General features: G+C 36.4%; 1 protein-coding gene across 9 annotated transcripts in view; it reads left to right on the plus strand.

The window, feature by feature from the left end:
- Positions 1-23,579, plus strand: part of TRPC3 (transient receptor potential cation channel subfamily C member 3) — a 142,806-nt gene extending 119,227 nt beyond the window's left edge. For 6 of the 9 annotated variants that reach the window (XM_070609183.1, XM_070609182.1, XM_070609184.1 and 3 more), the window contains 3 exons: positions 14,721-14,796; positions 17,240-19,583; positions 20,564-23,579. In XM_070609183.1, coding sequence (XP_070465284.1) covers positions 14,721-14,796; positions 17,240-17,382 — 219 coding nt within the window. In that variant the 3' untranslated portion in view covers positions 17,383-19,583; positions 20,564-23,579. The remainder of the gene's footprint in view (positions 1-14,720; positions 14,797-17,239; positions 19,584-20,563) is intronic. The other 3 variants (XM_070609176.1, XM_070609178.1, XM_070609181.1) reach the window with 1 other exon arrangement.
- Positions 23,580-24,935: the final 1,356 nt, after the last annotated feature.

Raw genomic sequence — 24,935 nt, forward strand, 5'->3', positions numbered from 1 at the left:
ATAAAATCTTTAGATTTATGAGGTGTACAAGATCACAAGAAGAGGCCAAGGAATTTATAATGTAGGATGACATCAGTTAGTGGGTATAATCCTCTTCTTCATACAATTTTCTTGGAAGCAGCAAATTCTGCAAAATTGCTGGGCTCACCGATTGTCAAAGCCTTGCTTTTAAATGGTTACATTATATTCCATTATGTGGTTGTATTCTTTATTAGTCTTTTATTGATGGAAGTAGAGGATATCTCCAATAGTTAGCTATTACAGGCAATTACAGGTATATAAGGTGCATGGCATTTATATACATGACATTTGAAACGTGCAGATCTACAAAATTGTCTGATTAAGGTATATCTGCATTTTGATTTTTTAGCTATTATCAAACTGATTTTGATGGAGCTTGTATCTATTTATGTTCTCACAACAAATGTATGAGGGGGTCCATTTCCTCCTTAATAACCATCAATGTGTTACCAAAGTATTTTATCTTTGTCAAATAGATAGATGAAAATGATATCATAGTGTAGTTTTACTTTGCATTCTTTGTAATGAATCAGCTTGACCATCTTTTTTTATGTTTAGTGTTCTATATGCTTAAGACTCAACATATATTTACTTTTCTTGATGGGCTTTTTGTTATAAATCAAGAGAAATTCTTAAAAGAATTCATTAATTAATTCTTAAAATAATTAAAAATTCTTTTAAGAAAATCAGCCCTTTGTGATATGAGTTGAGAATTTTTCCCCCTAGTCTGTGTGTCTTTTTAATACTTATGGGTGTTTTTTCCCCAATTTTTTATTTTTGTGTAGTCAACTTTACAAAGTTTTTATGGCTTCAGATTTTGTGTCCTATTTAGAAAGATCTTCCCCCATATGAGAATATTTAAGAAATTTTTTTACCCATATTTTCTTTAATACTTTTATGGTTTCACTTTTTATGTGAAAATATTTGATCCATATAGAATATATTTTGATGAAATGTGTGGGATGGGGATCCAGATTTATTTTTCCTCCAGATGATTACACAGCTGCATGTGTTGAATAATCTATCTTTTTTATTGATTTGAAATACCACCTGTATCATTTACTAAATTCCTATATCTACTTAGATTTATTTCTAGGATTTCTATATGCTGTAGAACCACATTATTTTAATTATTATAGTTTAAAACAAAATCAAACAAACAAAATACACAGGCGCACACACACACGCACACACGTCCTTACTTTAAGACTTTATTTTACACAATTTTCCCAGCAGTCTTTCTTGTTTATTTTTCTATTTGAAATTTAAAGTTGGCTTGTCTAGTTTGTAAAACATTCTTTGGTACTTTTATTGTGATTGTGTTAAGTAGAATTGATGTCTATATAATGTTCTGTCTTACTTTTCAAGAACTTGATATACCTTTCCATGTGTTCAGATCTTCTTTTTGTGCACTCAGTATCATTTTAAAGCTATCCTCATATCGTTTAAATTAATTAGGATTAGGTTTGGTGCAAATCAGGGAAAACCACAAAATGCCAACCACTAAGGAGCTAAAAGAACGTAGAAATGTATTTCTCTCTCCTGTTCAAGAAATCAGGAGGTAGTCATTCGAGAGCTGGCGTTCGGTATCTACCAATGTCAGGGACCCAGGCTTTTTCTTCATATTACTTTGTCACAAATTTTTCAGTGACAATTTTTTTCAGATTTTTTCAATCTAACCTGATTCCATGGTCCGAGAAAGCTACTGGAGCTCTGGCGATTACTTCTTCATTCCAAAATACAGTGAGAAGGTGATGGGGAAGAGAGATCCTTCCTCCTATAAGGAGCTTCTGTAAAGTTGCATAAACAACTTATTGTCAACGGAGGCTTGGAAATAAAGTCTTAATTCCTAGAGGCCATGTGTTGAGCTAAAAAACCAAGGAAGAGAATTGACAGTCTCTGCTGAAGTGGATTATGTTATTTGTCATATTGCTTATCTTTATATCTTTACACATACATATCTCTCTGTTACTTGATTTATAAGTTTCAAGTTTTGTCTTTTGACCTCCCAACTCTAAAATATGAGAAAATCAATGTGTTTATTTTATCTTTCACCATTTTCCCCTTCCCCTCCCAGCTTTTGCTAGTTAAGTCATTAGAATGGTAGAGGAGGGAAAAAACCTTTCCTCTACCCATTAGGTTCAGTAGCTGGGCCTTGCAAATTAAACTGACAAAAGACAGATTAACTAGAGGGAAAAACAGAGTTTATTTACGCATGCAGAGTGCATACACACAGGAGAACTCAGTGATGAGTAATTCAAAGGGGTAGTTAGAATTTGGGGCTTATATACTGTCTTAGCAAAGGGTGATAAATTTGTAGAGAAGTGACAACACAAAGAAAAGAGGTTTGGGTTCCTAGGGGCAGTAAATTGTGGAAAAGCAAATATATGGGGAAACTAATGGTGGAAGACTAGGGTTACTTTAGTAAAGTTTGTTTGTGCAGACCCATCTCGGTGCCAGCTTTTTGTCTCCAGTGATGACAGTTGTTTTTCTTCCTCCTGGTATGAGAGAGAGGAGGGGGAAGACGTTCACAAAGGGAAATTTATGTCTTGCTTTTAAGCATACGGGAGGAGAGCAGTGAGCTCTTTCTGTGTTTTCTGCTTCTTAATTGCCTTCAACTCAAAATAATCCTTATGCCATAGTGATATATTTTCGGGTGGCATATTCTGATCCCCTTCTCTACCTTGTTGGGATTATAACCCAAATTTGTTTTAGTTTTAGTCCCACAGTTAAACAGAGTTAATCCGTACCACCAGTCTTTCTGCCATGATTTTCCATTAATCTCTTTGCTGGCTGAAGTTTGTCTTCCTATAGTTTCTTCCAAAAGAGCTCATGGAAACTATGTTCTCTGAGTTATTTCATGTTCTAAACTGTTTTCTATTTTCTATATGTTTATATTGACTAGCTGTAAAATTCTTAGATATGACTGTACTTTCTTAATGTATTTGTAAACGTTGCTCTCCTGCTGCAAGAATGGAGTGTTGATGTGGAAAAGTTCGTGGCCAGCCTGATTGTTTTTCTCCTGTAGTTGACCTGAGATTTTGATTCGAATACCAAATTTTCTTTATCTTTTAAATCTAATAACTTGCTATTGATGGTTCTGTAGGTAGATCTGTATGAATTTTTCCTGGCATAGAGTATGGTTTTTCAATCTGTACTCCAATGTTCTTTTATTTCTGAATAATTTCCTTGAATTCTATCTTGAAATATTTTTTCTGTTCCATTGTTTTGGATCTCTTCTGCAAAGATGACAATTAAATGCCTGCTGAATCTTCTTTGCCTGTCTTCCATTGCTACCATTTTTTCTCTAGTCTAAATTTCTCACCCATTTCTCTTTTTTGGCTCCTTTTTTATCGTACTTATCTTATTCCTATCTATCCTCATATGTGCTGCTTCAGATTTACCTTTCATTTCTGCGGTGATTTTGTTTTTTCTTTCTCCTCTTGAGATTTCTGAGCTTATATTTCATCTCCTTTTGGCTTACCATATTTTCCTTGACCTATTGTGCTCCTATTTCAAAGACAATATTGGCCCATATGTTTAAGAAATTGTGTTTAAATAATGGCATTGTATATTTTCATCTTTTCTTTAACATTTTTCTGATGAGTGTTTTCTATTTGCTATGTGTTTTATCCTTTTTTTCTTGGACTATCAATATAAATCTTTATGTAGATTCATTACTGATGATTTTTCAGCTTTGAATGAAATAAGTTCTTCTTGAACCAGCTGCTTTATGAGGGTGGAGCGGCGTTGGAGGCTTCTAGGCCACCCTCCAGGCTAACAGGAATTTTCCTGTCGGCATAGGATTGTATATGTGAGCTCATTTTTTCTTTATTTTTCCTTGACAAAGAATAGCACTACAGGACTCTTCACAAGGCAGACTCTCCCTCTCCACCTCACTGGTTACTTCTCGAAAATATGGCTCTTCTTTATAGTTTCTCCCTTACCCCTGTATTCTGAGCTTGTTTAGACTTTGTATCAAAAGGTCAATGGGAATTCTCAGCCATGAATGTCTGCTTTTGGCATTTCCCTTTCCCCCTTTTGACCTTTTCATATAACCTTTCTTAGAAAGGGTATGGATGCTTCCAAGTTTCATTAAAGGAGTTTGTGTTTCTGTTTCTTATTCTTCTTGTTGCTTTTGAGCGATTTAGAAGAAGTGGAGAAATTTCTAAGTTTGCTGTCAAATTCAAGCTTCTTGTGGCTGAGAATCGTTACGCTTCTATGTGAGGTGATCCTTGCTAAATGCCTAGAGACTCCAGAATCCTGTACTTCATATTTTCTAAGGGAAGTGTTCCCTATGCCTCTGGTGTAAACTTCTGTGGCTCCCTAAAAGAGATTGTAGAAAAAGAACAACTCTGATTTAAAAAGTCTCAATCAGCTGTACACACACCAATTAAACTTCATATAAATGCCTTGATCGTATTTAGATAAAGTCTCTTTAGGGGCTCACCATGGCCCAGTGGTTAGGTTCTCACGCTCCGCTTCAGAGGCTTGGGGTTTCACTGGTTCAGATCTTGGTCACAGACCTAGCACTGCTCATCAAGCCATGCTTTGGTGGCGTCCCACATAGCAGAACTAGGAGGACCTACAACTAGAATATACAATTATGTTCTTGGGGGTTGGGGAGGCTTTGGGAAGAATTGGGAACAGATGTTAGTTCAGGGCCAATCTTTACAAAAAAAAAAAGCCTTGTTCCTCAGCCCACTTAAAAAACAATCTCTTTATTATGAACTCCATGAGTAATAATAACAATTGCTTTAGTTGTCACGGATTTTTGTTTCATATGGTGTGATTATAATATATGACTTATCTTAAACAAAGTCCAGATCTAAATCTGCTAAATGAGGATTTTTCCTGCAAAGTGGTGACCTTTGGGATACACTAATTCTAATGGTGCTACCATAGCTCAGAACATTTTTGGGATATCTCTAGAGAATTACTTTTATAATTAGCTTATAAGACAGAAAAAATACTTCAGTATTTTCTCATTACTGAACTCAGTTAATTATTCACCTTATTAGCAAGACTCAGTGCCATATGACTTTACATTTTTTCAAAAATAGTCACATCCACCTTTAAAAACACACGTGCCCTTCACCAGTTAGGTCATCACCTTAACGTGTTTTACATCAAATGAGTGTTTCCTTGCCAAAACAAGTACTTCAAAGACAGAGATTGAAATGTGCCTCAAAGTACAAGGGAGGAAGAGTTTCAAAAATGCTTTGATTAATGGCAGTATTATTTATATTAACATTAATTATTAATAGCATGCTGAGGTAATTTTTGTTATGTGTGTAAAGAATTATTTGAAAAACTAGGGACGATTTTTCTGGAGAATATAAAGGCTTGGAGGGATTACTATGATTGAATTCTGCTCATGAGTACCTGTATTAGTTCAATTTAAAAGTACATAGATATGCTGAGGAGACCTTAAGAAATGTGGATTTTTGGTAAGACTCCACAGAAGCTGGTCTGTAGGTTCCTGGGTCTTATTCTCTCTGGTGTCTCTTAGGGCAGCCCTGCTTTAACAGCCTTCTTTGGCTTGGAAACCCCTTTGGCCCAGATAATGTTAGACTGTCTGTGGCCCACATGGTGTCTCTGGTCCAATCCATGAAGGCTACCACAGCTGGCTTGGTTTTACTGGGAGCACATGAGAATTTTTCTCTAAAGGAGGCAACATGAGGCATTCACATTAAGCTTCATTCACAATGAGCTTTATGGCACATTCAGGACACCCTCTATTATGTGTGTTCCTAAATTATAAGGATACAAAATGTCGATGCAAATAATCAATGATCAATCCATAGATCAAAATTGGGATGAGTTTAGGGGCTGGCCCCGTGGCTGAGTGGTTAAGTTCACGCGCTCCGCTGCAGGCGGCCCAGTATTTCGTTGGTTCGAATCCTGGGCGCAGACATGACACTGCTCATCAAACCACGCTGAGGCAGCGTCCCACATGCCACAACTAGAAGGACCCACAACAAAGAATATACAACTATGTACCGGGGGGCTTTGGGGAGAAAAAGGAAAAAATAAAATCTTTAAAAAAAAAAAAAATTGGGATGAGTTTGTTATATGATTTAATCCTGAGGACTATAGCCTGGGAGAACGACCTCCACCAGGGAAGGAAGCGCTCTGGAGAGGCGAGGGGAACAGCATGGTTATATGCCATTTTGGAACAAGGAACAAACATCAAATATGACAGAAATCCTTTTTTTCTTTTTACTACAATCACAAGGTGTTTGCTGTGTGCAGCAGGTCAGTAGTCACAAGATGTACACAGCAGGCCACTCTGACCCTAGTTTCTGGGAAGAAATGCTTACCTTTAAAGAAATGCTGATGTGGTGGGGGAGATATTCATCCCTATCTTTAAAGGCAGCATTCTTTGCTTTGGGATACCATAAATGTTTAAAGCAGATGTAGAATGTGTGCTGGACAGTCCACGTCAGGCCATTCTGGAAAAACAAGGTCAAGCTGAATCAGTTTTAAACCAAAATGACTTCCTCTTATACTTCAATATATATTAACTTTTCCTATTGCTTTTCATTTATCCCATCAAAAGATACAGTCCATTCCTTCAAGGATCTCTCCTGGAGTGGAAGGGCAGCATTGAGGTGGGGAAGAAAGGAAGGAAGGAAAAAAGTAGGTGAACATTCACACAACCCTGTGATTAGGCTATGTGATATAGGTGAGATATAAATAAAATGGTATGGGAACCCAGTGAAACCCAGAGGAGGGGAATATTTGAAAGCTGATCAAGTAGAAGAAGAAGGAAATTTATTCTCTGTTTTTCTAAAGAACAGAACTTGGCCCAGTGGTTAGAAGGTACAGTGAAGCAGATTTTGGCACAATGCAAAGGAATTGTTTTTTAACAGCGACAGTTGTCTAAAAACAGATTAAACCAGCTGTCTGGAACGAGTAGCAGGCTCTAAATCACGGATGTTTATTCAGAGGCTGCCTAGTGGCCATCTGTCTCAATGAGTGGTATGAAAATATGAAAAACGTGAGTTCTAAGGTCCCTTCCCTCTCTAAAATTCTACTGTCTACTTCTGAGTTCTTTATTTTTGTCCAAATCAGTCTTATTACCTTATATTCATAGTTTATGGATTGCTAATATTTGTATTATAGAACCTGGTGATGACAGTCAAATTTAGCTTCTGTGTAGGATTAAATGAGAAAGTGAATGCAAAAGTACCTGATAGATTGCTTAACAATTATTAGTTGAATTCGAATCATTGAAAATGAGCAAGTGAAGAGAAAAGCTTTGACACCTTAGGGAAGGAAGGACATACCGACATATCCAACCGCTCACATCTCATTCCTTCTCCCAGTCTTAATGGAGGGTTGAGATATAAACTTAGATTTTTTTGCAAGAGGTAACGTTTGAGGTAGCTACCATCTAGGCTTTCCATGTCCTGGACAGAGAAAATCCGCAGTCTGCTCTACAGAGTGACAATGTCTACCTTAAACAGTGATTCACAGGATCATACCAAGAAATCTGGATAATTCCCGGAGGTCTGTGAAATGTGGAAGTTAATCTGTTGACTTCTCTTGCTTTAGTTAGCAATTTGACCAAGAGGGAAAAAGGATGAATCTCTTATTGGTCAATTTAATTTTTGGTACTGGCTTTGATTAGAGAATCAGTTGGAAATTTAGGTAAAGGTATTATTTGTAGTGGTAATTTTACTGATCATGTACGAGTTTCATCATCCTTGCCTATAGTACTATCATTAAGATTGGTTGATCAAGATTTGCTTTTCTGAAGCATAAATGATAATGAGAGAATAAGTTATATTAATTGAGCACCTATTATGTAATTTACCTGTATTATCTCTTTTACAAGATGGATTTTAACATTTCCATTGTACAGATTAAGCCACCAACGTTCCACAGCTTGTAAATAATGGAGTAACAGCTCAAATCCTGGCAGTTTGTTCTTGCAGCCCGCTTTCTTAACTGCTACACAAAACTGCCTTGGGTTCACCAGACAAGATGTTTAATAGGATGGAAATGGCTACCCTTTGCCCATTCTCTGAGCTGCACGTCATTTTCAAATTCACATGAATTACCTTTCCAACATGAACTAAGGGACGGACTGTTACCGGGTTGTGTCCTGTGTGGGGAAATTGATTTCAGTTCAACATCACATGTCTTCTTGCCTTGTAGAGAAGCTAAACTTAGTGCAGTGGTGGATAAATATATTTAAGCTATAAATATTAAGGTGAAAATTTTTGTGGGATACATGGAAAGCTTAATACACACCAAATTTTGAAGGGAAAATTTTAAGCCTGTAACCATAATTTTCCCTGCAGGTTAAAGATGAAATGGAGATGAATATGTCTATCTATTTTCCCTTCAATGAGGGAATTTAATCTGAGTGGCTTTGTACAAGATGTTTCTAGGGGACCTGAACTCTATATAAATTTTTAAAATGTTTTATTTTCCTATCATCTTCCTTTCTGGCAGTAAATGTACGTTTTCATAGATTTTTTCTAAGCGTAGTTTCAGATAATGCTAAATAGACATTTTAAAAAAGTGTTATCCTAGGGAATGTGGATAGCAATATCTTAGCCTTTAAACTTGATGTTTATAAATAATACTAACAAGAGCCAGCCTTTCCTAAGCAGGAACTAAGCTTTTACATGCGTTTGATGATTTAATCTGCACAAGAATTTATGAGTTCTTATTACTCCCATTCTACAGATGAGGAAATGGAAACTTAGAGAGTTTAAGCACCTTCAGTTCACTCAGCTAATAAATAAAGGCTTGTGTTCAAATTCAGGGATTTTTTCACTCCAAACCCGTTCTGCCTCGCTTTAATTTTTAAGAAGTTTTATTTTTTGTAGTGATAGGATTTCTAAATAATACATTTCTGAATGATTCTAAATAAGATCATTATAAGCCCTGAGTTATTCTCAGTTTCTCTACCAGCTGAAGTTTTTACAGCTTTATTTGTAAAAGTGAAAAATATTCGTCTGTTTATCATGATTGAAGGGCTGTTGCTGCTGAAGATGGAGTAAATGCCCAGGCTAGTGAGGCGCATCAATTTGCTAGGCAGCATTAAAAACCTATTCATTAGGACATTTTAATCATTTTTATTTTATTACATTTTAAATGTTAGTTAAGAACTATTTCAAACACAGAAAGATATCACACATAGCCTATTAGCCGTCTATGCCACTACCATCTTGATTTAATAAACGTTAAAATTTTGCCATATTCCTTTCTGGACCTTTTTTCTAAGAAATTTTTGATACAACTAAAATATCTCTACCCTATTACATTAGCCTTCATCCCTCCCCAGCGATCTTCACTATCTTGAAGTTCACGTGTGTTCTCATTTATTTATGTACTAGTTTTATGTGTTTTTGAAGTATACATAAATAAATAGTATGTTACATATTCTGCTTTGTTCACTTTTCTTTATGCTTTTCAGAATTATCTATATTGATACATGCATATCTTGTTTTTCATTCTCACTGTATTTAATATTCTATTGTATGAATAAACCTTTTTTGTTTATTCATTCCTCTCTTGATGAGTATTTAGGTTATTTTTCGTTTTTGGCTGTTACAAATAGTGCTACAATGAACATCCCAGCAAATGTCTCCTTTTCTGCATTTGTAAGAGTTTTTCTGGGTTATGCGCCTGGGAGGGGTTATTTCAATTGCCATTTCTAGTAACGGGGTACAAGAGTTTCCCAGTGTTCTTACAAGGACTTGGTATTAACAGATTTTTAAAAAAATTTTGCAAACTACAGAATGACTGCCCTATATGCTTTAGAAATGTCAGCATCCTGAAAGAGAAAGAAAGAACTGGGGGGCTGGCCCAGTAGTGCAGTGGTTAAGTGCGCATGTTCCACTTCGGCGGCCCGGGCTTCGCTGGTTCGGATCCCGGGTGCGGACATGGCACTGCTTGGCAAGCCATGCTGTGGTAGGCGTCCCGCATATAAAGTAGAGGAAGACGGGCACGGATGTGAGCTCAGGGCCAGTCTTCCTCAGCAAAAAAGAGGAGGATTGGCAGCAGATGTTAGCTCAGGGCTAATCTTCCTCAAAAAAAAAAGAAAGAAAGAAAGACCAAGGAACTGTTTCAGATTAAAGGAGACTAAGGACACATGACATCTAAGAGCTGTGTGTGATCCTTGACTGGGGAAATGAGATAGAATATGGGCTATGTATTAAGTAGTTGTTGATCCATGTTAATTTTTCTAAAGAGTGATCATTGTATCATGGTTATATAAGAGAGTAGTCTCGTTCTTAGAAGGTACTCACACAAGTATTTAGGGATAAAGGGATATGATATCTGAAAATTATTTTCAGATGCTTTAGCAATATAATAATATACCCAGAGAGCAAGATAAAGCAAATGTGGCAAGTTTCTAACATTGGTGAATCTAGATGAAAAGTCTCTTTATTAATCTTACTTTACTTTAAACTTTTCTATAGTTTTGAATTTTTTTCAAAAGAAAAAGAGTTTGCTAAACTTAGAGGTGTGAATTGGTATTTATTATGGTAATTTACTCTTTCTGATTACCGGTGAGGTTGAACATCTTTTGATATGTTTGTTGGTCATTCAGGTTTCTTTTTTTTTGTGAATTTAAATTCCTTTTTCTAATTCTTCATGCCTGTTTATCTTTTCCTTATTGACGTCAAAATTCTGTAATATTCTGGATACTGATTGTCCGTACATTTTGCGAGCAACTTCTCTTGCTCCTTGGTTTATCTTTCAAGTTCATGTAATGAATTCACTAAGGAATCTCAGGCTGTAAATGTATGAAAGTGATTTTATTTTTAGTAATTTCCCCGTAACTGTCTTAGCGGGAACTCCTCTCTTTTCTGCTGCATGGGAGATCCCTTGACAATGTCTTGTCAAGACACCATAACTTTCCGGTGACTTTTGGTTGTTAGAAAGTCTCATTTTTGTAATTAAAGAGACAGCTAGTTTATTCTGAAACTGAAATCTCCAAATCAGATTGAACGCTCTTCGCCTCCTCACCCCTAGCACACCTAAACCTTCCTGTGACTCTCGTGGACGACGGCTGTGGCTGCTTGGTAGGTACCTCCCCCTGCTCGCTCCCTGGGTGCTGATGATCTGCCATGTGGAGTGGGAGGAAGCAGCAGCCAAAGAACAAACATCTTTTCGCTTGTGTTAACTGTAGGTTGCAGTTTCCTCCTTGTTGTTTGTCACTGCTGCTCTAACACAGACCAAATTGTGATGTCCTCTGTGTAGCAGGCACCAAAGTGCTGCCCCTCCGACTGGGCGGGGCATGCTTAGAGGGTTTGAAAGGCAGGTGGGCTGCTTCCCTTTTGCACTGCTCCCAGATGCAGAGATCTGGCTCTTGACTTGAGGTGTGGATCTAATTGTCACCTTTTCCACGAGGGCAGCCCATTGTCCCAGCCCCGTTTATTGAATAGACTGTTCTTTCCCACTGATGTGTATTCCACTCAACATAGTGGAAAATTTTATCTGTTTGTCAAATAATGAAAGTACGGGTTGACCCAATAGCTGTTTCTCTCTTATTTCACTTCTTTTCTGTCCTTGACTTAATTACCAGAAGCAGGTCAGCAAGTCTGCCAGAAAAGACATTTAATCGGGAGTAGGATGCCAAGCTCCCTTTCCTTTAGGCAATGCTGATCTCTGTGAGTGATTGCCTTGGATTTCCCCCTTCCCTTCCCTTAGTTTCTGGGGAGGAGGTGCACCCCCTCTCTACTGCACAGGGAAGGGAGAGAATAACCTCTCTGCCCGCAAAGCCCATGATCCCTCCCATGTCTCAGTCCTTGCCTTATGCAGGGTGAAGAGAAGGTAGGTGGTAAGTTCAGTTCTGGTCTGATTCTCAGTAAGCCCTTAGGGAGGAGGCCCAATTGCTGGCGGCAACTTTGTCTTAGACCACAGGGTACTTAGCATCCTTTGTCATCAGTTTTGAGTTTATCGACAATTCCAGGACAGCAAGAAAAATTCCATTTGACACAAGGTTACATTTCATTGGTATCCTTTCTTGCATAAAAGTTTTAAATTGTCTTAATATAGTCAGATTTATCAGTCTTTTCCTTATGGCTTATCCTTTCTGTTAGCTTTTTCATGAAATATTTCTCTATTCCTTTAAAAGTTTTTGCTTTTCACATTTATATCTTTTGTCCAATTGGCTGGTTGTTTTCAGGCTGGGGGGCGGGGGTGGGACATGGTGTGAGGTAGAGATCTAATTTTAACTTTCCCTTCAGGATAGTCCATTGTCTCAGCACTATTTGTTGAATAGTCTTTTCTTCCCCACTGATTTGTATTGCTGCCTTTCAAGCTGCTTTTAGCTGATATACATTCTTTGTATTTTCTTTCTATAGGACTCTGCCTTCATTGTTCCCTAAACTTAATTATATTCCTGATATGTCCACCCATCCTAGTGAATTGTTCCCATGAGGTTTTGTCGGAGTAGGACTGTGTTCTCTGTTGTATCCCCTGTACCTCGTACAATACCTGGTGCAGAGTTAGCTTTCAGTAAATATTTGGTGAATGAATGAATGAGCCCAGGCTAAGATCCGCCCAGCTGTGCGTCTGTCCTGGAGTCTAGACTGCACACAACTCAACAGGTTTTATATCTTACCATGACTGGTGAAATAGGCTTTTCCTTTTTGATGGCATGGGCTCCCTCTTGATCTGTCATTATTCTCTGAGACAGACATTTTGCATCATCCTAGATTCCTCCCTCTTGACCTTGCCATTTAATGAGTTACTTAGGTTCATAATTTCTACTTCCTTAAAACTGAGGTATGTTTTCCATTCTCACTATGACTGTGTTTTAGTTCGGGTCTTTTAAAAAATTTTCCTTTATTGTCTTTTTAATGTGATATTTTATATATGCACACGAATCTGTGTAACACATGATAAATTATGAAGTATAATTACATGCACACCTATAAAGCCACCACCTTCCTGAGAATGATGACATTATCTGTGTTGCTTCTAGGTAGCTGCTCCTCCCTAACCCACTCCCTTGCCTCTACCTAAGAGGTAATCACTATCCTGAAGTTTGGATTTCTCCTCTTCTTGCCTTGGTTTTCTTTTCAAATCTATATGTTACATATATAGATGGTCCTAAAAATGCATTATGTAGATTTACTTGTTATTAAGCTTTATAAGAATAGTATCATACTTCATGAAGTCTGCAACTTGAATTTTTCAGTCAACATTTATGCTTCTAAGATTCATCCACAATTTTGTGTGTGGCTCTGGTTTGTTAATTTCACTAATTAATTTCATTAGTGAACGCAATGATATTACATTGTATAACATACCATGATTTGTCTGTTCTCCTGTTGGTTTTTGTTTAGATTGTTTCCAGTTTTTTTCCTATTTCGTACAAGATTGTCATTTATGTCTCTTGGTTCACATGTGCAAGGTTTCTCTAGACTCTATACCAAGGAGTGGACTTTCTGGGTGAACGGATATGCAAATGTTCAACTTTAAAGGATAACGCCAAATTGTTTTTCAGAGTGGTCTATTTACACTCATGGCAGTAAGGTATAAAGGTCTCATTGATCCATATCCTTTCCAACACTTGGCATTATAAGATTTATTAATTTTTTTCCTTTTTTAGATATAAAATTGTATCTTCTTTTAATTGTAATTCGTATTTCCCCAAGAAAAGAGTTTGAGGTTGTTTTATATGCTTTTGCCCATTTTCCTATTAGGTTATTGAGTTTTTCGTATTGAATTAAAGTTTTCATATATTTTTAATCCAAATTCATTATCAGTTATAAGTATTGCCAATATTTTCTCCTGGTTTATGGCTTGCCTTTTCACTTTCTTTATGGTATCTTTATAAAGGAAGGTTAATGAAGTTTTAATTGTAATGAAGTTGAATTTGTCAGTCTTTTCTATTGTAATTAAAATTTTTTTATCTTGTTTAAAAACCATCTGGTTCTACCCTGAATTTATAAATATATTCTCCTATACTTTCTTTTAAAGGATTTGAAAGCTTTGTCTTTCACATTTAAAATGCACGTGGAATTAATTTTTGTGTACATGGTATGAAGTAGGCCTCCAATTTAATTTTTTCCATGTGGATAAACAATTATCTTGTAAGAACATTTATTTAGATTGAAATATAGTCACAATATATATTGCTATAGGAAAAAATACAATATAACAATATATGGAATTTAGAAAACATAAAATGTAATACATATAGTAATTAGTATATATATAAAAAAATTAAAGAAAAGATATTGGAAGGAAATACACTGAAATAACAGCAGTGATTATCTTTGGATGGTGGGATAATTGATGATTTTGTTTATTTCTCTTGTTGTTCTCTGTTCCAAATTCTCTGTATTGAGCATATATTCATATATTTTTTTAAACAGTGAGAAATAAGGTAGTGTCTATAGATGATAATGTAGTGTCAACAAACCTTGAAGAGAAATCATTAGTTGGAAGAGAAACAATGAATTGAAATTTTCCAACTTTTTTTTAAAGCTTCTTCCATTCTGGGACTAGAGGGTGGGAAGTTTGTGGATTATACATTGTCTCGATAGAAGGTGGAAAAGGTTAAGTTCTGAAATCTGGGTGATTCTTCTGTAAATAGTTATATGAAATTTCTCTCCCCTGAGTGGTTTGCTTTACAGGTATGTAAGGCTCTTTGGAGAATAGGATCAGGTTACTTATGTGTATCATTGGTGATACAAACATTTCTTTTTGCCCAACAGCAGATAATGAAAAGACTTATAAAGCGGTATGTTTTGAAAGCACAAGTAGACAAAGAAAATGATGAAGTTAATGAAGGTAAGCATCTCCAACTTGAGAAACATCCTTTTACAAATAACTTAATGAACTTGGAAAACTTTATATTGAAGGCTACTTTAGAAATCCAGTCTCAGGTAGCAGTTTGGGTTCCTCCAAGATTGACAGGAGAATCTTATGTTACATTTCTGTAACTCTATCTTTTTAAAGAAACAGTTATTAAAAAATGTCAATCAGAGACAATTTATCTCTACTCACTGCTTCTTCAAATGTAAAGACTGCCCTCTTTCTGGGAGCTTTTAAGTCCCTATTACATAAGGGAGTAGGTAGTTTCCGTTCTTTTTCAGTGAGTTCACATGAGTGTTAACATTTTTCCAGAGATGCAGGTAAATAATGGTTGGCTCAAACAGAATCCACTCTTTACTTTGTTGTCCAGAATAAAAATCTCTCAACCATTTTTCTCATCTGGTATTTCTCTTTTCCCTTTCACTTTTCTCCTTGACTCCTTACTTAAACATGCCTACTTTTCCAGGCATATCCCAGGCAGATCATCTGTCTGGACTATAATAATTTTCCCTCAAAGTCTGGGGGCTAGGCCAAAGCACAGACCCAGAGTTGGAAAGAAATCAACCTGGGAGAAATAAGTTGCCTTAAAAATGGAAATTACAGCTTGCAACACCAATGAGGTGCCACTGTGTCTGTCTGCACTGAGAAGAGAAGAAAGAGCTAAACTAAGTAAAACTGCTGATGGGCTTTGAAGCCGTTGCTTGATTAATGCAGGGAATCACTTGTAAATCTCAGTCAGTCCGATGGTGTGTGTAAGTAGAAAAGAAATCTATGAATGTGTGAGTGAGAACCAGCAAAAATCTAATGGTGACCTAGAAACAGTCTCAGGAGGACAGGATTAGAATGGGGTTGTAGTTTAGAAAGCGGAAATATGATCAGTTGTATCAGAACCCCCCTGAAAAAAAGAAAAACAGCTAAGTGATGGGGGAAATTGGATGGCCTTGATAGCATCAAAAACAAGGAGCATCTTCCGAGCCCTTGTACGACAGAGGAAGACAAGTCAATGACAATTTGGAGTTTTGAACAAAGTTCTAACTAAGAAAGTGTATCATATATATTAACCTTCTTATTTAATAAAATGAGGAAACTAAAGTCCAAAGAGGTTGAGTAATTTGCGTTTCCTGTATTGGTAGACTAAATATGACACTGAGTATGTAGTCTCCCTGTAACTCAAAAACAGGCAAGAAGGATATGGCAGGAGGGAGGTGAAAGGGGGCCCGCTGGGCTTATGGTCCAAATATGATACTGAGAATCCATTTCTTCCGTCAATGACTGGCCTTGTGGTTTCAAATTAGATCAATTTATTCCCTCTATATTGCCATATGCGAAAGGAAGAAGCACTTTTTTTCCGCCACAAAAGAAATTTGCAAATGTTTTGCATGTGTTCTTGAGGAAGAGTTACAATTCCTTAAAATAAAAAAGTGCTCACTTGAATATAATAAAAGAACATAGAAATTACACTTTAAAGCATCATAAAGATACCAGGAAATATCGTGAAGGATATGTTTTACATGTGATTCTATTATAAAAAGCTGTTAAAATACCAATGATTTGAAGAATTATTGCTTAGATTCAGATAAATTCTTGCCCCAAATCTCTCAAGGTCAATGGCTTATCTACATTTCAGTCATTTACAAGAGAATCCAGTTTTTAATTGCAATCTCCATGTGCTCAAAATACTGCCAAGCTGAAGTATGAGAATGGTTGTGTTTTAATAGACAAAAGTCTCCTTGTGGAGACTCCTATGTATGTGCACATTGCCCGTGGTATTACTTCTGAACTCCTTAATTTCACCATTGCTTGTTACTTCTTTATGCATCCATCCTCTGTGCCCTACAAACAAGTCTGTTTTGTTCCTTGACTCCATGTTCATTAGCGTTGCCTTCCCTAGTAAACACCCCTGCTCTATTTCCTTCCCTTCCCTTACTTCAAACTTGACCTAAAATTTCCTTCTTCCATGTGAGTGTTTGCCTGTTAAATACACTGCTTCATTTTTAGTAGTTTGGTTTTGCTAGGATTCCCTTCCATCCTAGCAATGGGGGATGATCTATGTAGGTGTCAACCCTGATGGCTGAGGGCACCTAAGGACTCCCTAGAGACAGAAAGGAGATACCCTGCTCGTAGATCATTAACAGAGAAATCATGCTGTGTTAAAAGTTGGCTGAGACACACGACAATATTTCTGCTGAATTTTACTATTAAAAACATAGCTGGACTCTTTCTATAGTTTTTTTTCAAAGGTCAGGATGTTTTTAAAGACAGACATTTCTTAAACATTTTAAAGGAAAAAATCTACAATAACTACCTTGGAGATGTCATGAGGCAAATGTATTAATATTGTATGAATTTCACGGTTTGTTCTTCTCTAAATCCAAAGAGCAAATGACCAATTACATGTTTTTTCATACAAATGCTATAGGTGAATTAAAGGAAATCAAGCAAGATATCTCCAGCCTTCGTTATGAACTTCTGGAGGACAAGAGCCAAGCAACTGAGGAATTAGCCGTTCTAATTCATAAACTCAGTGAGAAACTGAATCCCAGCATGCCGAGATGTGAATGATCAGTAACCTGGAATTATGGCTTTGACTATATAGCACAAATGTGGGCAATAATCTTTCTAAGTGTGAAATACTTGAAAAACTATGGTGTAAATTTTTAGTATTAACTACCTTTATCATGTGAATCTTTAAAAGTTAGGTCTTAATGATTTTACTGTTTTATCACATGCAAATGGTCTTCATTTTAATTGTCTGCCTTGACAATTACAAACAATGACATGCCATTGTATTTAAAGCCCCAATATTACTACATTACTGACATCTTTGTCCATTTTAGAATAAACTCTGTCTTTGCACTGCCTGTTTGCCTCCAAGAGACCGTAAGCTCCTCGCAGACAGGGACCATGTCTTATTCATCTTTGTGTCTCCAGCATCTAGTAAAGAACCTGGTACATAGTGGGTGCTCAATAAATGTTGTTGAAACCAACTGAACTGCCAACAAAATACAAATAAAAATGAAAAGGCCATCACTATGTAGCATACTTGTCCAAGTGCTAAAGAGATTTTTTTTAAAAAAGAAACTGGAGAAATTTTCCAAGCAACTATCACTTGGTCAGATTTTCTTAGCATTTTTTGGCTTCACTGATAATCCTAGAACCTTTGAGCCCTGAATGAAGAATTTAACAATGAAATGGATTAATAGAAAATATAAATACATTACATACTTAGGTTTCATAGCATTGTTCAAAACAACACATTAAAGATTTTTCTAGAGTATAAACTGTTCGCTTTCTGTCTTAGATTTCCATTTGTTGTGTTTTAGTAATGTGAATTTCATCAGAGGGGTGGTGAATTTTTTAAAGTTGGGGGTTACCCAGGGTTGTTATTTTGTTATAACCTCCTAATTTCTGCCTCTGATGCTTTAATGCTAAGGAAGATATCAATAACTGACTTCATATCTTGCCCCCTATTAGCTCCATTCTAAGTTTTGGAGGGTCTGCTTATGGGAAGAAATAGGAAAGAGCAGTGGCTGTGCACCTGGAGAGGCAGGGCCAAGCATCACCAGGTGTGTTGCATTTCCCTTTGAGGCGTCTCCTGCCGTCATTGCTTACAATGATTGACATCCTTTTTCTTATCAAAGCATTTCAGTTACACTGTCTACACAAAATAGATTGGGGAGTATCTGTATCCAACTTATTATATAACTGAGCTGAATACTGGTAATAGCCGCAATGCCTCATGGCTTTAATAGGAAAGAAGACACAGGCAGGTAAGTTCTCTCATCTCTTCACAGACCATAAAACAAAGTATTTTTTTTAACTAGCTGGGTTTAAATCTCTCATAGAGTTATGCTTCACATCCTGACGCTCTTCCGTCTGTTCCTGTCAAGTCTTACAGGAATACAAACTGTGATCATAGCTCAAAGATAGTTTTATGGGTCCTAAAAACCAACCAAATACATGGTACTTTAAAAGTCAGTTCTCTCACATGGGAAGGCTTTCTAGACACGAAGACTGAAATGAAGAACATTAAATGGAACTACGTAAAGCTCTTTAGAGATTATTTCTTAATTTCTACTTTTAGGGACTGAATTAAATTAAGAAAAGAACTTTATACACTTTTGCTACCATTGTAGAATTTTTCATTGACTTTTGTGCTATGCTAATAGTATTTGGTCTTCAGTGTTTTTCAGACTTTATGTTGTGCCTCAGAACTGAATAAATATTAAATTTTTTCATTGTTATATGTCACCATATTATATTAAAACAGTAAAGACATGGAGTTTCCGTAATAAACAATACTTTCAGTCTTACAGTATTGTCTAGGATTCCAGGTGTGCAAATTTTTGTTTCTATCGATGGAACAGAATATTTAGTAATATTCCTAATTGGGGTTGGAAAAATATTGAAAGGAAAAGTGTCAGATTTAGCGTGGGACATTCTTGAATGAAGAATCAGTTGAGACTTGAATGAAGATAAATCTCACAACATCTATGCCGTGTGAGTACATACATTATTTTTTTGATTTTTAGGCCATGCTTCCCACAAATGTAGAGCTTTCAACATAGGTTGTTTTTCCTTTCTTTACTAGGCTTATGTAAAACTGGTGTGTTTTTGATCTTTCATTTTTTCCCTTCTTCATAGTTTCTAGGTGGTCGTCAAGAAGGGACATGTGATGCCAAGGTGTGGTGGATGCTATCGATGTTGTTGATGCCCTGCCCAGATGCCCTTTAATGGGCCAGTGCATGCATCTCTCAGATACTGTGAGTGTTGGCTCCTTAACAGGTTGCAGCTATTCACTTCCCCAGGGAATTGCCCACAGCTGAAAGGAAGCAGCCTTACCCAGGGTGCTATGCCTCCCCCTCCCCACATCAATGACCAACTGCTTGGGGTGGAGACAAAAAATGTTGGTCCCTTGTCTCAAGGTAGGGCCAACTTTCTGGTGCAATTCATATTCCAAAGCTCTGGAGGGGATTAGGCTGAATGAAGCCAGACTCCAGCTGAGACCAGATCTTTGTTTAGCTTCTTCTCCTGTCTTATGCTACTTCCTGTCCCTCCCTTTCTCCCAGAGCATTCCCTCAATAAATCACCACATCCAAATCTTTTTTTTTTTTTTTTTTTTGGTGAGGCAGATTGGCACTGAGCTAACATCTGCAGCCAATCCTCCTCTTTTTGCTTGAGGAAGATTGTCCCTGAGCTAACATCTGTGCCAATCTTCCTCTATCTTGTATGCGGGACATTGCCACAGCATGGCTTGATGAGCAGTGTGTAGGTCTGCAGTGTGGGTCCCAGGATCCCAACCTGTGAACCCTGAGCTGCCAAAATGGAGTGCATGAATTTAACCACTATGCCACCAGGCCAGCCCAGCGTCCAAATCTTGTTAGGATTTGCTCCTAGGAAACCCACCCTAAGATGTAAGTATTACTGTGGAAAGTAGAGGCGAGGTGAGGATTAGTTTAGGCGATTTCTGTCAGAATTAAGACTTCTTTGAGGTTAATGATAGCTCTGGGCCAGCAAGTCATTGCCCCACTCACTGTCCTAACAGGCATATTGTGCTTAAAAGCAAAGCTCAAAGAAGTTGATGGTGCAACTTGGAGAAGGGAGCATTTTAGCAGGACCAAAAAACAACTCATCTAGAAAAAGACATTTAGGTGTTTATGATTAATTAGAGGATTATCAAAGTCCAATATCTCTGACTTTTTGACTTCTTTGTTGTCTTAGTTGTTTTCTTTTTCTGTTACAGATGAAAAAAAAGGAAAGGCGGCAACACTCAAATTGCGTCTTAGGCTTACTGTTTAAAAAATTTGGCACTTTATAATGCTTCTATATTAACTTTACTGAAGACCCTTCACTTGATGGAACTCACAATATGTTGAGAAGCATGGATTCATAGACTTGAAATAAAATAGAGAACTATGCAAAATAGTATCCCGTATCTTCAAAGAGTTCTGTGCACTATGAAAACTTAGAAATGACATAAATATGTTGTGATTATTAAAAGCAAATTTAGTACAATGTAGGATAACTGTCTTACCAATCATGTCCAAAATATTTCGATTTTGAATGCTTAAGCCAAATGAAAGCAGCTTTTGTAAATGGGAAGCTCAAGTGTCTAATGGACAATATCTAAAGAGAACTGAAGGCACATTGCTTTTTAATCCTGTGGCCTGGGACAAATTGCTTAACTTCTCTGGTCTGAGACCTTGTTCAATCTCCTATAGCAACAGCATAAGAGACAGGTTCCTGGTCTCTGGGCATCATAGAAGTGTTTTAGCAGGTGATATCATCATCCAAGGTGGTCATGATCTCTTTCTCAATGTCTTTCTTTTTTAAAATCAATCTAAAAGGGTTATTTATTAATTTTTTTCTTTTTAAAACTAGCTTGACAGTTTCAAAACTGGTACCACGTTAGTGGAGACCAATGTATACTCATGACTCATTCACTCAGCCGACCACCTCTAGCTCTGTTGGTTTTAACTTTAATGCAATTTAAATTGCTTTTATTCTTAGTCATAAGTTGTTTAATTTATACTCATCATGGTTTCTTTAAGACCACAACATAGGTTATAAGTTACTGAAGTGCATGATAATTCTGTAAATTTGTCTCCAGGCGATTTTTCTCATATCTGAGATGCAGTTATTTTCTGTTTTTTTAATGTAGCCCACCAAGATGTCTCTAGTACCTTAAAATGTGTTTAAAAAGAGAAAATATAGTGGCAATTTTGTCTAACTTGGCATTTCATTTATTGTGAATAAAAAGTCCCCCCCGCTAATTATTTGAGAAATGCTTAAAATTAGTAGTTTGAAACCTTTGCTAATCATTTAGAAACAAAACACAATGCTTAAAAAATAATAAATCACTTGCCTTTTCTAGATGCAAAATGAAGGAATTCCACATATCATATTATACAAGCTCTTTTCATCTATTTCTGATGCTATGTCATAGCCTCATTCCAATGTTTTAAAATAAATTTGATCTTCCAAACAAACTCTTTTCTTTTACACAATTAATTTAAGGTAAAATAAACAGTGAGTGCATTACTTGTTAAATGGAAAAGAAGCCTTGCCAGTATATGTTTTTATTACAATATTGTAAAGATTGTATAGATGAGTTTTTTAGTGCTGCCTTAAATAATATAGCAATATAAAATAAAATACCTTTTCTAAGTTACATTTCTACTACATTATATACTACTATGAAAGTGGTTTTGAATCAAAAAGGGAAAACGTTGGATTAATGGTTTCTAAGATTTCACCCAGCCCTGAATACTTTTCATACTTATCATTTTTAAAAAGATAATTCCTGCCCACTTCACCAAGTTTTCAATATTTTGATTTGTTTGTTATAAGGCAAAAACATAGCAATAATGATATCAATACCATTTTCCTTAAGTCGTTAATGTGTATTGCCAGTACTTGACAAGGGAGACAAGAAAATAGACAGTGGGAAGATTTGGTATCCAAATTCATAGATAACGTTTTATCAGAACCCTGCCTACTCTGGAAACTATGCAGAGTTAAAGATTCTTATAATCTCTTAGTTAATTTTTAATTTTATTTTGTAAAAATTTTATTTTTAAATTGCAAAATTTTATTTAAAATAATGCAGACATCTTACGGAAAACACAAAAAACAGGAAGGGGAAGCTTATAATCCTTCAGTTTACAACCAACTAAAATTTTTTTGGTATATTTCTTAACAACCCTTTCCTACAATTGTAATCATAGTATACACACAATTTTATATTATTTTTATTATCGTCTGAATACTTTCCACATTATTACACAGCCTTCATTATTTTCACTTCCAGTGGCTGCATAATAGTCAACAAAGTGGATGCACCATTCCCCTATTATTGGACAATTAGGTCCCTATTTTAAGTAGTGCCTCAATTATGACTTCTTACTTACTTTGTGGTGTTTTCCTAGACTAAATATCCAGAATTGGGGTTATGGGTTAAAAATATAATCACATATTTATAGGTTTGGGTACATATTTCTAAGTTGCTTTTGAAAAGGGTTTTATTACCAGTTTAAAGCATCACAGTTGATGAGCACATGCTGTCTCTATAACATATAGTCGTTTCACTTAAATCTTTCTTCTATTTTGAAAGGCAAAATAAAAAGGTATCTTGTATTGATTACAAGTGAAGTAATAGGTTTCTGTATGTTTGTTCAATAGCCACTTTCTTTGTGAATTTTGTTCATGTTTTTACGTGTTTGTTTATTGGAATCATAGTATGTCCTTTTTTCTTAATTTACATAAACTATTTATAAATATATTCTACTTTCCCAAATTTTTGTTTATATTTAAAATTTTGTGACATATTGAAGTGTTTAATATTTCTTTTTCATATCTGTTTTCTTCTTTGTGGTTTCTTCTATCCCTCTTAAGATCAGGCAAGTTCCCTTCTGTTATGGGCTGAATCATGTCCCCCTAAATTCATATGTTGCAGTCCTAGCTCCTGGTACCCCAGAATGTGACTGTATTTGGAGCTAGGGCCTTTAAAGAGGTAATTAAGGCAGAATGAGGTCATTAGAGTGGGCCTTAATCCGATATGGCTGGGGTCCTTATCAGAAGAGGAGATTACGGCACAGACAGACACAGAGGGAGGACCATGTGAAGACACAAGGAGAAGACGGCCATCTCAAGCCAAGGAGAGAAGCCTCCAAAGACTGATTTGGTTCCCTGCTGACCCCTTGATCTTGTACTCCTACCTGTGAGACCTGTGAGAAAATAAATTTCTGTTGTTTAAGTCACCCAGTTTGTGATACTTTGCTGTGGCAGCCCAAGCAAACTAATACACCTTCCAACTCCCTAAACTCTCTACAATTCTATTTTCTTCTATCCCCTCTGTGGCTTTACATTGCAATTTACTTCTAAAATTTATCTGTATTTTTGTGGAGTCTAAATTGATATACTCCCCAAATTACTACACAGCTAACCCATCTTCAGGCATTGTTGTCTATTTTAATATGGAGTTATTTTAGCCAATTTTTTTTCTGAAAAGAATTGTCTGGAACATCCTGGTAGCCAGTCAAAACCTCAGATCCTCTGTAGGAAAAAATCTCTCTTCCTAAGAAGCACCCCTTTTCAGGGGTTTAATTTTTGTTTCACAAGCATTTGTGAACTCTCCCCAGTAGACCACAGAAATCAGGGAAGGAGCTGTATCTTGTTCATCTGTAGTGCATCTTTAGGCAGAGCACTGTGCACTAAGGAAGGACTGATGGAAGTGAGTCAAGGAATGTCAGCTCTCAGTCAGATCCTGGGTCACACTGAAGTTCCCTGAGGTCTTTTCAGGGGCTCTGTGATTTTGAAACTATCTTCAAAACACTAAAATGTTTGCCTTTTTCAGTGTGTTGACATTTGCACTGATGGCACAAAAGCAATGGTGGTTAATACTGCCGGTACTTAAGCATGAATCAAAGCAGTGGCTCAAACGGTAGTAGTAGTCACTGTATTCTTCCTGCCACACATAGGCAGGAAACAAAGTTTCATATAAAAACGTCCTTTGTGAAGCAGTAAAAATTGTTAATTTTCAATCTTGACTCTGGAGTACATATCTTTTTTGCTATTCTGTGTAATCACATGGGAATTATGCATAAAGCATTTCTACTGAATACTGAAGTATATTAGTTGTCTCAAGGAAAAGCGTGATTATTTGAGTTGCTAGCTGGAACACTTTTGAAAGCACGACTGACATTAAAATTAGGATTATTCAGACCTAGATATTTGGTATACACTTTCTTGTGAATTCAAGAAGGGAAAGTATCATTTCAAGGAAAACAACTGACATTTGTTGCCAGTGCTTAAAATTCTAAGCACAAATTAGAATTTTGCAAAATTTGTATCCACCTCTGAGGTTGACAGCTTTACAATACTTCGAAACTTTTCTGATGAAATCCGTGGTGATATTAACAAATGGGATTTGGGGGATGTTTCATAATGAAGCCGCATTCCACACTGTAACTAACTTTTCAAAAACTACCACTTGTTTTGGACCAAATTCTTCATATATTTCAAAACATATACCAATGGATTGAATGCAGAAGTAGATCTGGGACTCCCCTGTCTACTATTCGGGTGAACAGTAAATAGATTTACAAAGTCTTTCT

Source organism: Equus przewalskii, chromosome 2, assembly GCF_037783145.1.
Source record: "Equus przewalskii isolate Varuska chromosome 2, EquPr2, whole genome shotgun sequence".
In the NCBI taxonomy this organism is placed as follows: domain Eukaryota; kingdom Metazoa; phylum Chordata; class Mammalia; order Perissodactyla; family Equidae; genus Equus; species Equus przewalskii.